Source organism: Suncus etruscus, chromosome 12 (assembly GCF_024139225.1).
Source record: "Suncus etruscus isolate mSunEtr1 chromosome 12, mSunEtr1.pri.cur, whole genome shotgun sequence".
In the NCBI taxonomy this organism is placed as follows: Eukaryota; Metazoa; Chordata; class Mammalia; order Eulipotyphla; family Soricidae; genus Suncus; species Suncus etruscus.
The window spans coordinates 41,371,485-41,386,308 of NC_064859.1; the positions used below are offsets into that span (position 1 = coordinate 41,371,485).

Sequence of the window (14,824 nt, forward strand, 5' to 3'; positions counted from 1 at the left end):
ATATTCGCAAGTGTGGCTGTGGGGGAGTGAAAATTATGTGAATGTGGAAGAGTGTGGGTATGAGTCTGTCTGGGGAGTTGGGGGGTAAAAGTCTCTCTGCAACTAAGGCTCCTTCTTAGCTGCCTGTTGGCTGTAGACCAGGAGCTGTAGACCATGGAGCCAGGAAACCAGTCTTTCAAGAACCCCACCCAGGTCAGGTAAATAGGCCCTGCAGCATGGAAGCCTCTCTGACTATAACCTCTGGGGAATGTTCCACACATCAGGCTTAACCCCCAGAGAAACAGGCAGGTGGTTACACACCCCAACCCTCTGGGCTCTCCTTGGGTTGAGGCACACAGGGTTGACCTGTCCTCAGCCTGTAAAATAGCTTTAGAGAGACTCCTCCTGAAAATTCCAGGAATAAAGAGGGATCTCCTTACAAGAGGAGAAATTTAAGACCCTAATCAACAAGGCCAGAATTAAATGGAGACAATGAGTTGCTGAAAATACACGTGGGAGGGGTGTGTGTATGTCTGTGTGTGTGTGTCTGTGTGTGTGTGTGTGCACGTGGGAGATGTGTGTGTGTGTGTGTGTGTGTGTGTTGAATAAAGACAATGAGTTGCTGAAAATACACGTGGGAGGGCCCAGAGAGATAGCACAGAGGCGTTTGCCTTGCAAGCAGCAGATCCAGACCAAAGGTGGTTGGTTTGAATCCTGGTGTCCCATATGGTCCTCCGTGCCTGCCAGGAGCTATTTCTGAGCAGACAGCCAGAAGTAACCCTTGAGCACCGCCGGGTGTGGCCCAAAAACCAAAAAAAAAAAAAAGAAAATGCACATGGGAGTTGTGTGTGTACGTGTGTGTGTGAGTTGTGTGTGTTAGTACCCTAAGTTGATCACTTGGCTATTTGCTTTGCACATGCCTGAGCCAGGTTTGATCCATGGCATATGGTTCCGTGAGTACTGCCAGGAGTAATTTCTGAGAACAGAGTCAGAAGTCACCCCTGTTGGGGCCATAGTAAGGCAGTAAGACATCTGCCTTGCCCACACTAGCTTAGAATGGACGAACTGCGGTTCGATCCCCTGGTGTCCCATATGGTCCCCAAGCCAGAAGTGATTTCTGAGCATATAGCCAGGAGTAACCTCTGAGTGTCACCAGGTGAGCCCCCCCCCCAAAAAAAAAAAAAAAAAAAAAAAAGAAGTAACCCCTGAGTATTGCTGGGCATGGCTCAAAAACAAAATCATTAAAATGATAATGCGGGCCCGGAGAGATAGCACAGCGGCGTTTGCCTTGCAAGCAGCTGATCCAGGACCAAAGGTGGTTGGTTCGAATCCCGGTGTCCCATATGGTCCCCCGTGCCTGCCAGGAGCTATTTCTGAGCAGACAGCCAGAAGTAACCCCTGAGCACCGCCGGGTGTGGCCCAAAAACCAAAAAAAAAAAAAAAAAAAAGATGATAATGCACACAGCACACGATAGGGTACTTGCAATGCAAGTGGCCAACATGAGGGGTTTGATACCCAGCACCCCAAATGGTCCCCGAGTCTCACCAGGAGTAATTCATGAGTGCAAAGCCAGAAATAAACCCTGAACACTGTTGGCTGTGGCCCCAAAACTAGAAAAAGTCAAGAAAAACACATACAGGTAAGGAAGTCAGGGGGAGGCTCAATAGCAACCAGCATTTGCCTCAAAGTAGGAGACCCTGAGTTCAAACCCTGTGCTACCACTAGCATTGAGCATAGTTTCTGTGGTTCTGCTATCTGAATTTCAACATAATCAAACATGTGCAAACCTTAATCACAGAAAGAACAGCAGCTCAAAAAGGAACTGAGGGATGCATGCAAGCATCACAGGCAGAAGAGCAGTGCCCAGCCCCCTCCTACCCCAAGCATGCACGTGAGCACCATGGCATGCAGCCAACCAGTGTGTACCAGCACAACCAAAATGGCGCAGGGTCTAAGGAAACACCACATCTGCATGTGACCCTCCCAGTCACCAGGGGAACAAGGGGGTATATGTGTTACTAGAGTAAAACATACTTGAATAATGGATGGACAACTTTAATACTGTCACAGATAGTTAAATACATATGTCTAAAAAAAAGTGCATATGTCTTTAATAGGCCAAAACAACTATAAAAATGAAAATTAGCTTAGATTTTGTTACAATATTTTTGAGACTAGTAAGTTTTGATTTCTTTAGAAGCTTTAATAAACAATTGAAAGTCCTCATGCTGGGCCGGGCAGTGGCGCTCGAGGTAAGGTGCCTGCCTTACCTGCGCTAGCCTAGGAGACGGACCGCGGTTCGATCCCCCGGCGTCCCATATGGTCCCCCAAGCCAGGAGCGACTTCTGAGCGCATAGCCAGGAGTAACCCCTGAGCGTCACCGGGTGTGGCCCAAAAACCAAAAAAAAAAAAAAAAAGAAAGTCCTCATGCTCAGACTGCTGTGTGTGTGTGTGTGTGTGTTTGGTTCACACCCGGCAGCACTCAGGGTTACTCCTGGCTCTACACTCAGAAATCACTCCTGGCAGGCTCAGGGGACCATATGGGATGACAGGATTCGAACCACCATCCTTCTGCATGCAAGCCAAACGCCTTCCTCCATGCTATCTCTCCGGCCCCTCAAAGACTGCTTTTTTAATTATTGCAGATGATACCAGGGGTACCAGGGACCCAATCCATTCAAAGAAGGCTTCTCTACCACTAAATGAGACATATCCTAGTCTTGTGAACTTCTTTGTTCATATTTCTGTGTTTTCTTCTAAAGTTATGGTAACGGGTCAGAGAGAACAAGTGAGGTACTTGCTTTGTATGCAGCCGATCTAATTTGGTCTTGGGCACAGCATAGGGCCCCCAAGCACTGAGCCAGGAGTAACAGAGATTTATTTTACAATAACCAAAGTAAATAGAAAAGTATCTAATAGATGGAAAGGAACAGAACTGAGTCAATGAAATAAGCCTGGAGTCCCGCAGGAAGTCCCAGAGTGGTATCTCAACTCACTCGAGTATGACAGAAACAACCAGAGCTGTAGATCAGGCAAGTAAGTACCTCTATCATAGGAGCTAGAGAGCACAGTGGTTAAGATGCTTGCCCTGCAAGCATTTGTTCCTCTGTACCACATGTCCCCCCCAAGCACTGCCAAGAGTGACCCTAGAGAACAAAGCACCAAGCAGGGAGTCACCGCTAGGGTGTGGCCCAGGTCCCTTTCTCCCACAGGGCACTTGTGCCAAGGACCATCAGAGAAGCTCAGGCAGGGGCTGGAGTGATAGCACAGCAGGCAGGGTACTTGCCTCACACAAATCAGACCTAAGTTCTTTCCCTGGCATCCCAAGTGGTCCGGGAGCACCACCAGCAGTTAATTCCTGAGTGCAGAGAGAGCCATGAGTTAGTTACCTCTGAGCACTGTAGGGTGTGATCCAAAAGAAAAAAGAGGAATCACATGCAGCACCAGCGTCCCATCTCAGGCCCCAATAGGAAATTATGCCACCCTCACATCTACTGCAGGTCCTATGAGCAGCTCCAAACACCCCACAGAGGAGAGGCAGGCTTCAAAAGCACCCACATTGAGAGAGATGCATACCCTCTCCATCCCAATCAGCTACAAGACAGGACACGTGGCCCACCCACTTTCCCCTGCACACCAGCTTTCAGAAGCGTGCCTGATGTAGCTACTGCCCTAACCCTCCTGTTGACCCAATAGGACACCATTCCTCCCCTCAGTGTCCTCACTGCCCACAGCTCCCCATTTATCTGCCTTCCAGCTCTCATGGGAGCAAGAAGAGAATATAACCAGGGCAGCATCTTCAGCCACTCTGGTCCTGCCCAAGAATCACCCTACCACCCACATGAAAATGCTGCCTAGTCACCCTCAGAGATCACACTGGGAGGTTTCCTCCTCTAGAGAATCTTCCTGACTTTTACACTTGCAGCATCCTCTAGCTTCCCAACAGTCCCTGGGTCCCTCAGGCATTCTGTAGAACACGCTCCTCTATCTTATTTCTGTTCGAAAAGCTAGATACCTGCTCAGTACCTCCCATACCAGGAAGAGCTGCGCAAAGAAATTCCTGAGCTAGGTTTCTTACAGACAAAGGTCAGTCTGTCTGTTTATTTTGGAGGGGTGTGGCTACTCCTGGCTCTGGGCTCAAGGAATCACTCCTAGAGGGGATAGGGGGAACCAGACCCAGAGCTGGGATCAACCTGGTTCACTGCATGCAAGGCAAAGCGCCTTAATGCTTATACTATCTCTCCAACCCTGTCAGCCTTTGACAAAGGAGATAGATATGACCCAAAGAGCTCTTCAGACCCTGCCAGCAGTCATGGGAGCGGCAGAGCTGAACTGCGGAGAGAAGCTGGTGACCGTTCCCTTGCGGTTCTCAATCCTTTGCTACTAGCGAAGGGATGAGGTGCAGCCGCTCATTGCTGGCACCACACCATCCTCCCCACAGCAGCCTTCTCTATGCCCACAAGCACTACACAAAAGAGAAAGCAAAGAGCCCAGCCAGGGTTTAGTCAGTCACCCTGCTGGCACCTCAGCCCAGCAGGCAGCTCCTGTCACTCTCAGACTCGCTGGCCCTGAGCACCTTCCCCAGATCAAATCACTAGCGGTGCCATTGGAGACAGTTGCCAGGCAGAGACACACAGATGCACAGCTGAGCCGCCCGCCTTCTTGAGCGCAGCCCAGTGTGACTAACTGCCCTGCTCACGGTCTGTGTGTGCTCAGCCCTCGCCCTGTTTGACCTCCCTGTAAGCTACACCATCTCTCCAGGCTTTTTCTCAGCTCTTCAAGGACCACTTAGGCCAGATTTATTCCTTCCTGGCACATTCTGCCAGCTCTCAATGGGCTTACAAGCCTTTGGCCTGGTCCTCTTCTTGCACCACAGCCCCTGCCCCAAGTCCCTGGACCCAAGGGCCTGCCTGAACAGATACAACTTTTTTTTTTTTTTTTTGGGTCACACTTGGCAGCACTCAGGTGTTACTCCTGGTTCTATGCTCAGAAATCGCTCCTGGCAGGCTCAGGAGACTACATATGGGATGCCAAGATTCGAACCACTGTCCTTCTGCATGCAAGGCAAACACCTTACCTCCATGCTATCTCTCGGGCCCCTGACACAACACTCTTAAGTAGAGTGGTCCAGGCACAGGAGGGGCATCATCTGAGGTCTTGTCTGAAAGGCAGCTGAGGCCATGCCCACCCCATCCATAGTGCTCACATCTGCATTTTTAAATGTGAGAAGTTCTATAGGACATGATGATGTGCATAGGAGTGATGAGTGAAAGGTCACACCACTCTGACTGCCACCAGCCCCTCCCCTCTACCTCACCAAATGGGCTTTGCTTCCCTCTCCTGGCTTCTACTCATTGACATCATCAACCTGAATCACAGGTTGGAAACTATAGGTGTGGGTGCCAGAGAAACAGATCAAGGGGCTGGAGCACATGCTTTGCAGATGAAAGGTCTAGATTCCAGCTTTGGCACCAAGCCCTGAGCACAGAGCCAGGAGTAGACCCAAGCAATACTGCACGTAAGACAGAGGGAAGGAGAGGAAGAGGAAGAAGAGAAAGAAGAGGGGAGGGGTTGGGGAGGGGAAGTCTGGGAGGGGGAAGAGAAGGGAGTAGAGGGAAGGAGACGAAATAAGAGGGGAGAGGAGGGCAGGGGGGAAGAGAGGGGAGGGAAGGAGGAACTGGAGCAATAGAATATCAGGTAAGGCGCTAGCCTTATACATGGCCACATAGGTTCAACCCCTGGCATCCCATATGGTCCACCAGCACTGCCAGGAGTGGAGTAATTTCTGAGCACAAAAGCCAGGAATAACCCCTGAGCATTTCTAAATGTGGTCCCTCAAAAAGAAGAGAAAAATACAGCACGTAGGATGCTTGCCATGCATCTCCATATAGTCCACCAAGCCAGGAGTGATCCCCAGCACACAGGTAGGAGTAAGCCTTAAGTACTATTAAGTGTGGCCCTCTCCTCCCACCACAAAAAAAGGAAAAGAAAAGAAACCTAAAACGTCCACAACTACTCCTTGGACCTGACTCTACCATCAACAGAACGATAACAGACTAGTCAAGTTACTTTACTTTTGAAGCATCTGAGAGGTCTAGGCCTTCCTCAATTCCCTCCCTGACCAAGCCCTGGACTACTAGGCTTGTTTACACTTCTGGCTCCACAGCCAACTGTGAGTTCTGTAAATAGGGCTGCTTTAGTCTTAAGTGTCCACAGCTAATCGAGTCTGACCCTTAGATTTCCAAAAATTAAGTTCTTATTGAACAAATGAATGAATAAACAGAGGGAAATGAATGATATATAGAAAGTGAAATATATATATATAAATATAAATATATATATATATACATATATGACTATCTGAGGGTGAAAAACAAAGTGAATGCAAAATCATGTAGGGTTTTTTTTTGTTTTTTTTTTTTAGGGCCACACCCAGCAGTGCTGGGGATTATTCCTAGATCAGCACTCAGAAATTGCTCCTGGCAGTGCTCAGGGGACCTTCTGGAATGTCAGGTTTGGGATCGAATCTGGGCCTGGGCCACTTCCTGCAAGGGAAACAATGCTCCCCACTGTGCTATCTCTCCAGCCCCAGGATTTGTTTTTCTTGACTTTATAAAACTGTTTCTGGAATAATATTAATTAGATAGAGAAATATGATGCAGCAGAGATGAAAATATGGGAGATTTTCTGTTTGTTTGAGGACCATATCCAGCATGCTCAAGGACTATTTCTGGTTGTGTGCTGGGGAGACACAATGAGTATTTGGGTGTTAGCTCCAGTGAGTGTAGATCGTGTGAGGGGGACCATGCAGTGCCAGGGATGGAACTGGTCTCCTGCATGCAAAGCATGCATTCAGAGTGCCCATGAAGAAGTGCCTCTAGAAGACGTTTTTATTTTCGGTTTTTTTTTTAAGTTTGGGTTTTGTTTTTTGTTTTTTGTTTTTTTTTTTGGTTTTTGGATCACATACCTGGCAGCGCTCCAGGGTTACTCCTGGCTCTTTGCTCAGAAATTGCCCCTGGCAGGCACGGGGGACCATATGGGATGCTGGGATTCGAACCATTGTCCTGCATGAAAGGCAAACGCCTTACCTCCATGCTATCTCTCCGGCCCCAATTTTTCTTTTTAATTTCTTTTTTGGTGGGGGGGGTTATTTTGGTTTTTTTTTTTTTTTTTTTTTTGGATTTTGGTACACACAGGGAGGTACTCAGGGCTTATTCCTGCCGGCTCCCTCTCTCGTTCTCTCTTTCTCCCTCCCTTTTTAAGGCACCGTATTTGCAATTTTGAGACTGAAGAGATAACATGCCTATCACTTTATCTTCTTTCAGCACCCAGTTCTTGTTCAGAGTGATCATTTCCAACCTTCATTGTCATAGTGGTCCCTTCTCTGCCCTAACTGCACTCCCCCACAAGCTTTCTACCATAGACTACTGCTCCTGGCCTTTATCTCTATTGTCTTTGGGTATCATTACCATACTATCTGTCTTTTTTTAATAGCCTACAAATGCATGTGATGATTCTTTTTATATCCCTCTCCCTCTGACTCATTTCACCCAGCACATTACTCTCCATATACATCCATCCCTAGAAAGAGCTTTAAAACCAAAATATTTCTAGCATTTCCCCCTCCCATTTGTAATCCTGTAGCTTGCTTCTAGTCATAAGTACAAGGTCACCCTATGGGCCATGACCAGGATGTGTGGAATTCAAACCCAGTTTTTCTGAGGCACTAGGAGGTTATAAAGTGGGTGGGGAAAGATAAGATGGGCTAAGTTCATAGGAGGGACAGGAAATGTTCCCAAAGGAAGAGCTCAGTGGAAAGCTCAGAGTTGGGTTTCATCATGGAGCTTAGGTTCATTCTTATTCCTCCAGGGCCTGGGAGAGCATCTGCAGTAAAGAAAAAGGGTAATGGGGCCAGGAATAGTCCCAGATTCTTTGCTTTAGGAGATAAACCCCCAGAGCTCAGAAACTATTCACAGCTCTAATCAAAGTGTCCCCTGTAGGAAAGAGAGCTCAACAGATTCTGGCTGGGTGGGAGGAGGTTCCTCTCACAGCATTGATTCAAGGGAGAGACCCATAAAGACAGAACCACTGGGTGAGGCCCCCAAAACAAACAGAAAAACAACCATGGGTCAAAAAGACAGAAGTTGCTGAGCATCAGACAAAGGTTATAGCATCTTGAACACCACAGAATGTGGCCCAATAAAACTAATCAGATGAATCAATCTGAGGGAACTCAGAGTCCTACCCTAGCAGATGGCTTCCCTCCAGCACATGAACAGTGGGTAGGGCATTTGCCTTGCAGGCAGCTGATCCAGATTCAATTCCCATCACCCCATATGGTCACCCAAGAATGTCAAGAGTGATCCCTGAGTGTAGAGCCAAAAGAAACCACTCACTGAGCACTACTGAGTGTGGCCCAAAAACAAACAAAACATACATACAAAAAAACCAAAACCCACATCACTTCATGATAGGGAGGGCCAGGGGACCAAGCACACGCCAAACCCCAAATTCTGCTGCTCGGGGGTCGCAGAGCCAGCACTAGAGCACAAAGTCTGCAGAAGGCTCCTGCTGCTGCAAACAGCATGTTCCTGCATATAAACACTTTTCTCAGTCCTTCTAGCTCCTTAAAATGCTAAGACTTAAAAAAAAAATGCTAAGACTTCTAGAAAGGGAGGACTAAATCTCTCCCAAACCTGAGAGATTATTTATCCATGCTATAACTTTTTTTTCCTTTTGGTTTTTGGGCCACACCCAACAGCACGCAGGGATTACTCCTGGCTCTGTGTTCAGAAATAACTCATCAGGCCCAGGAGACCATATGAGATACCAGGGATCAAACCAGAGTCATGCAAAGCAAACACCCTACCCACTGTGCTATCGCTCTGGCCCTGCTTTGACTTTTTTTTTTTTTTTTTTTTTTTTTTGAGCTCTTCACAAGTGCCACAATCAGGGACCAGGGAAACAACAGAAAACAAAATGAAAAGCAAAAAGTGACAGGAGCTAGAAGGAGAGTAAAAGGAAAAGAACATTCTGCCCAGAGCAGAAAGATTCTGGCTGAGCCAGGCCCTCACCAATCCTGAAAGTGCACAGAATCAAGATAAAAACCTCAATAGAAGCAGTAACCTTATCTCAGGAGCTTGTTCATCTAATTTGTTTGTTTTCCTTAGCTAAAAAATAAAGCCTTCCAAATACCACATCCACAAAGAAAACCTTCTAAGTTGCAGATGTACACTGAGTGTGATATAGTGGCCCAGCGCTCTTCCCTGCAGACCAGCTCCTATTTGCAAATCACTAGGACGAGGGGCAGAGGGATAGCACAGCTGTAGGGCATTTGCCCAGCACACAGCTGCACAAGGACAAATCTGGCTTCGACCCCTGGAATCCCATATGGTGCCATTTCTGAGTACATAGCTAGGAATAACCCCTGAGTGTCATCGGATGTGGCTCAAAAACAAAACAAAGCAAACAAACAAACAAAAACAAACCACTAGGGGCCAAAAGAGACTAATGCCATTACTTTTCATTATTGGGGGGACACACCTGCTGGTGCTCAGGGATTACTCCTGCTAGTGCCTGGGGAGCCCTATATAGTGCCAGAGATAAAAAAAAAAAAAAACTAGCTTGGGCCCGGAGAGATAGCACAGCGGCGTTTGCCTTGCAAGCAGCCGATCCAGGACCAAAGGTGGTTGGTTCGAATCCCGGTGTCCCATATGGTCCCCCGTGCCTGCCAAGAGCTATTTCTGAGCAGACAGCCAGGAGTAACCCCTGAGCATCACCGGGTGTGGCCCAAAAACCAAAAAAACAAAAACAAAAAAAAATAAAAAACCTAGCTGTGTAAGCACCTACCTATTGCACTATCTCTTTGTCTTCTACCAGGTTTTCAATCTCTCTATACCTCCTAAGTGATAAATGCTAGCCTACCTAGACCAGTGGTTTTCAACTTAGTCCACTGGCCTAGAGGTGCAAAAAGATTTAAAGTTATGGTCCCAGATAACCTCTGATTTGAATATATCCAGCAAGTGAAGTTATTAAGTCCCAAAGTGTATTCATTAGTGGGAACTACCGAATCACCCCCAAATCTCCAAAACCCAGCCTGCCTTTCCAGAGGCTCCTATACATTCCCTACAGGGGTTAGTCTCAGGCTACTGACCCTAAATAAGGAAAATCCTCTACTTGTGGGCCAGACAGATAGAAAGGTAGGTAGGGTGCTTGCCTTGCATGCAGCTGACTCAAGTTTCAATTCCCAGAAACTTTTATGGTCCCCAGAGCACCACCAGGCATAATTCCTGAGTGCAGAGCCAGAAGTAACTCCTGAGCAACATGAGATGTGGCCCCAAAACATAAACAAATACACTCATCAAAAAAAAAGCAGATTCCACTACAAGCAGTCCAGTGTTAGCAGAGAGTTTAACAGAGTAGTTGCTCTCATCTAAAAGATGGGGACAGGGACGGAGTGATAGCATGTAGGTAGAGCATTTGCCTTGAATGCACCAACCATGGATGGACCCCGGTTCGATCCCCAGCATCCCATATGATCTTCCAAGACTGCCAGGAGCGAATTCTGAGCGAAAAGCCAGGAGTAACCCCTGAGCACTGCCGAGAGTGAGCCCCACAAAAAAAGAAAAGACAGGGGCTGTTTTACAGCTTCATGAATGGTATGGTTTGGGGTTTTTTTGTTTGTTTTTGTTTGTTTTTTGAGCTACAGCGGTTATTCCTAGCTCTGCGCTCAGAAATCACTCCTGGCAGGCTCACAGGGCCATATGGGATGCCGGGAATAGAACCCAAGTCTGTCCTGGTTTGGCCTTGTGCAAGGCCTTACTACTGTGCTATCTCTCCGACCCCTAAATGGTATGTTTTTAAATACAACCAGGACCAGGAATAAGCACTTGCCTTTCACATGGTCAGCCTGGTTGGATCCCTGGCACCCTATATGGTCCCTCAAACCCCAACTAGAACAATCCCTGAGAACAGAGAAACAGTGATTCCTATGTGCAGAGCCAAAAGTAAACCCTGAGCATTGCTAAGTGTGACCCCAAAATATATATCCCCAAAAAAGGGTCCAGGTCAGGCAGGAGAGAGCTCAATGGGCTACGGCAAATACATGCCAGGGGCTTACATCAAAATAGAAAAAAATAAGAAGACAGATTTGGGGGCCAGCGATAGTACAGTGGGTAATATGTTTGCCTCGCATATGATTGACCAGAGTTTGCTATGGTCCCCAGAGTACCACCAGGAGTGATTCCTACGTACAGAGCCAGGAGTACTCCCTGAGCATCGCTGGATATAGACCAAACCCCCAAAAAATGACAGTCCTGACCCCACTGAGAGTTCTGAACAGGATCTTAGAAGCCTGGCCAAACTCATCTATTCCATCTGGATCCAGACCAGCTGGACAACACAAATGTGCTTGCAGGGTGTGTCACACACACCTGGTCCTAAGCACCAGAGGTAGGGACAGGAAGCTGCCCAGTGCCCCAAATTCTAAACTAGCCACAGGCAGAAATCCTCAAGGCTAAGAGGTTTCAGGCCTGGGTAGGGTAAAGCTCCAGTACGTTCACTGCTCTTCATCCCAGGTGTGATCTGCATCCCAAACTCTCGTTTGTGCCCTGATGTCTATGCCATCAACACCAGCAACCAACCTCCCTCCAGTCCTGTTACCCCCCCCGCCGCCGCCCCCACTCCCCCTCCCATGCATTAAGGGCACGTTCAAGTGCCTTCTCCCATTCACACTTATTTAAGCCCCTAGTTCTGCTGCTGAGACTCACTCAGACAAAGTAAAATGAGAAGAAGGTGCCTAAGCCCTCACACAGGGGGGTGGGGGTTGAGCATCTTTGCAGACCAAACTTGGCAAAGAGGTCTCCTTCCTGCTCTGTTCCATCACCCACTAATCCAGTCTGATCCAGGCTCTTCTCCATTCTGCTTCACAAATGAGGAACAAGGTGGGGGTTGGGGAGGGGTTCCTCCTAGCTGGGGCTTCGAAGCTGCCCAAAGCCCAGCCTGGGCCAAAACAGCCTTAGCCCATGGAGCTTGGCCTGTGGTTATCCTAGAGCCAAGTCATGGCACTAGAATGTGCTCTGCTCCCAACCCACCCACCCCACTCCCCCCATCCCTTTACAAGAGCTTCTCTTTCTGCTTTTTCAATCCTTTTGGCCTAGGACAGTTTTACTCCATAATTGGCTTGTTTACTAAGACTGAGGGCTGCACAGGGGCAGAGGTGGGAGGAAAGTTTGGTTGGAAGTAAAGAAAAGGGTGTGTACCCTAGCTTTGAGGCTGGCGAGTAAACTCTCCAAGTGCCTCTTAACTACCTGAGAACTGGCCAAGAATTCCGGTGAGAAAAAAACACCAGGCAACAAGGCAAGGCCAGCTGAGGAGTCCCAGCAGACACAGGAGGCTGGCGCCTGAGAGAAACAGAACAATAATCCAAACTGAATCCACACGCTGCTTCTGCAGCTGCTACAAAGCATGACTTGACATTGCTTGACGTGGGGGAGCCGGGTAGAAGCCTTTGAATGGGACGTGTAGGTCTCAGGAGCGTAAGGGACATCACACTCCTGCTCAGAAATCCCTTAGTTCCCAGTTCCCTGCACATTTGCCAGCCTAGTTTTTCAGACTCTTCATCATTGAACCCCAAATGGTACATGCATGCGGTCCTGACCTAAGCGTACATTCCACTGAGCAGGACCCCCTGGCAGACCATTTGCCCCTCTCTTTCCCCCTCAGGTTCTCAGGTCATGGGGTTCCCTCAGCCACAAACATCAAGTACCTCCACCTTGCAAAGACTCACTCCAAGTGCTCCCTGCTCTATGAAGGCCTTCCCAATCTGGGCTCCCAGGTGCCTTCTCCACCATCACCCCCGCCGAGCCAGGGATCCCTGTGCTTATTTCCAGACTTAGTGGTGGTCTCTCTGGGCATCTGCCTGCCTCCTCTAGGGCTTTTCTCAAGTCCACCAAACTGACTCCCCTGAAACACAGAGCTTGGTGCCTGGGCTGACAGCGAATACTGAGGAAACTGTCTCTGCAGCCCCAAATACAGTCTGGCTGAGAGTCAGAAGCAGTGATGGACAGAGGAACAGTCCTGTACAGGGAACATTAAGACCAGCCGGCACAGAACAAGCAAGAGTCGGAGAGAGGCAGTGCAAAGGTTCCCAGGAGGTGCCGTGACCAGACCTTACCCTTCTTGAACTCCTCCAACATAGCATCCAACTTGGTATCATGGAAGACGAAGTGCACCGGGTGGTTGTAGAAACGCGTGATGGTCTTGAGGGGTGTGCAGTCATCGGGGTCCACGAAGGCCAAGTCTTTGACGTAGAGAATGTCCACGATGTTGGACTGCTCGTCCTCGAAGACGGGGATGCGGGTGTAGCCGCTCTCCATGATCTCCGACATGGTGTTGAAGTCCAGGATGGCGTCGTTGCGGATCATGAAGCAGTCGTGGAGCTGGGTCATGATATCCTCCACGGTCTTGGTCCGGAGCTCGAGGGCCCCCTGGATCATATTCAGCTCCTCTTTCACCAGGTCGTTGTAGGGTTCGGTCACCTTCAACATCTCCATGAGCTTCTCCCGGTTGTAAACGGTGCGGATCTCCTGGCCGAGCACGAAGTCCAGGAGTTTGCTGATGGGGAAGCTGAGCGGGAAGGTGAGGAGCATGAAGAACTTGGTGAGGACGATGGTGTTGGCGCCGACGGCCAGGCCGTGCCGGGAGCACAGCGACTGGGGCAAGATCTCGCCGAAGATGACGATGCCGATGGTGGACGAGGCCACGGCCATGAGGCCGGAGCCGATGAGGTTGTCGAGCAGGATGGTGAGGGAAGTGTTGACCAGCACGTTGCCCAGGAGCAGGGAGCAGAGCAGGTAGTTGCCCTTGCGCCGGATGGGCTCGATCTTGCGGGCGTAGCGCCGCTCCTTCTGGGTGCCGCAGTTCTGCACGATGCGCAGCTCCATGGGGTCGAGGGCCATGAGGCCCAGGTTGAGGCCGGAGAAGATGCCCGAGAGCACGAGCAGCACCAGGATGAGGACGACGTGCAGCCAGAGCGGCAGGAAGCGGCCGGCCTCCTCCACCATGTAGAGCAGCGAGTCCCGGTCCGCCCAGCGCCGCCAGGGCCCGTCGGCCCGCGCCCGGGTGCACAGCGCGTACAGCTTGGTGCTCTCGCGGCGCCGCAGGAACCGGGTGAGCACCACGAGCATCCCGGACGTGTCGCCGCGGCTCACGTTGGCCAGCTGCTGCACCACCAGGTCCTGCGTGAGCTCGGGGCAGTGCGACGCGTTGCGCGGCGGCTCGTAGCTGTCCAGCTCGGTGAAGGAGACGAGCTGCTTGGACATGGAGCTCAGCCCGCGGCCGTACAGGCGCAGCAGCACCGTGCTGCCCTCCGACACGAAGATGGTGCCCTTCGGGTCCAGCCCGCACGTCTTGCTGCAGCTCACCAGCCGCATGCCCAGCACGGCGGCGCCCGCGCCCGCGCCCGCGCCGGGCTCAGGCTGGACGGGGTCGGCGCCCCCCTGGCCGCCCGACCCCCGCGTCCACCACAGCAGCTGCAGCGCCACCGCCAGAAGGAGGCGCCCTCGGGCCGGCCCGCCGCCCCCGCCCACCGGCGCCATGTTGCTCCGGCCCGGCCGCCGCCGCCGCCGCCGCTCGCGTCCGCGCCGCTCCAGCCGCTCCGCCGCCGCCGCCGAGCCAACTGCCCGGGCCTCGGCACTGACGTCAGGATACAGCCCCCGCCCGGGCACGCCCCCGCCTTGGGGCACGCCCCCTGCTTTGCATAAGAGGCTCCGCCCTCCAGGCGTGCCGCTCCAGCGCCCGCTCTTTTTAAGGAAGTCTGGTCGTTTTAAGGTGGAGCGAGCTGCG

At 50.4% G+C, this 14,824-nt stretch overlaps 1 protein-coding gene across 2 annotated transcripts in view; it reads right to left on the reverse strand.

Annotated features, from left to right (window-relative positions):
* Positions 1–14,577, reverse strand: part of CNNM4 (cyclin and CBS domain divalent metal cation transport mediator 4) — a 55,609-nt gene extending 41,032 nt beyond the window's left edge. For both annotated transcript variants that reach the window (XM_049784838.1, XM_049784837.1), the window contains exon 1: positions 13,155–14,577. In XM_049784838.1, coding sequence (XP_049640795.1) covers positions 13,155–14,577 — 1,423 coding nt within the window. The remainder of the gene's footprint in view (positions 1–13,154) is intronic.
* Between the last annotated feature and the right edge of the window lie 247 nt (positions 14,578–14,824).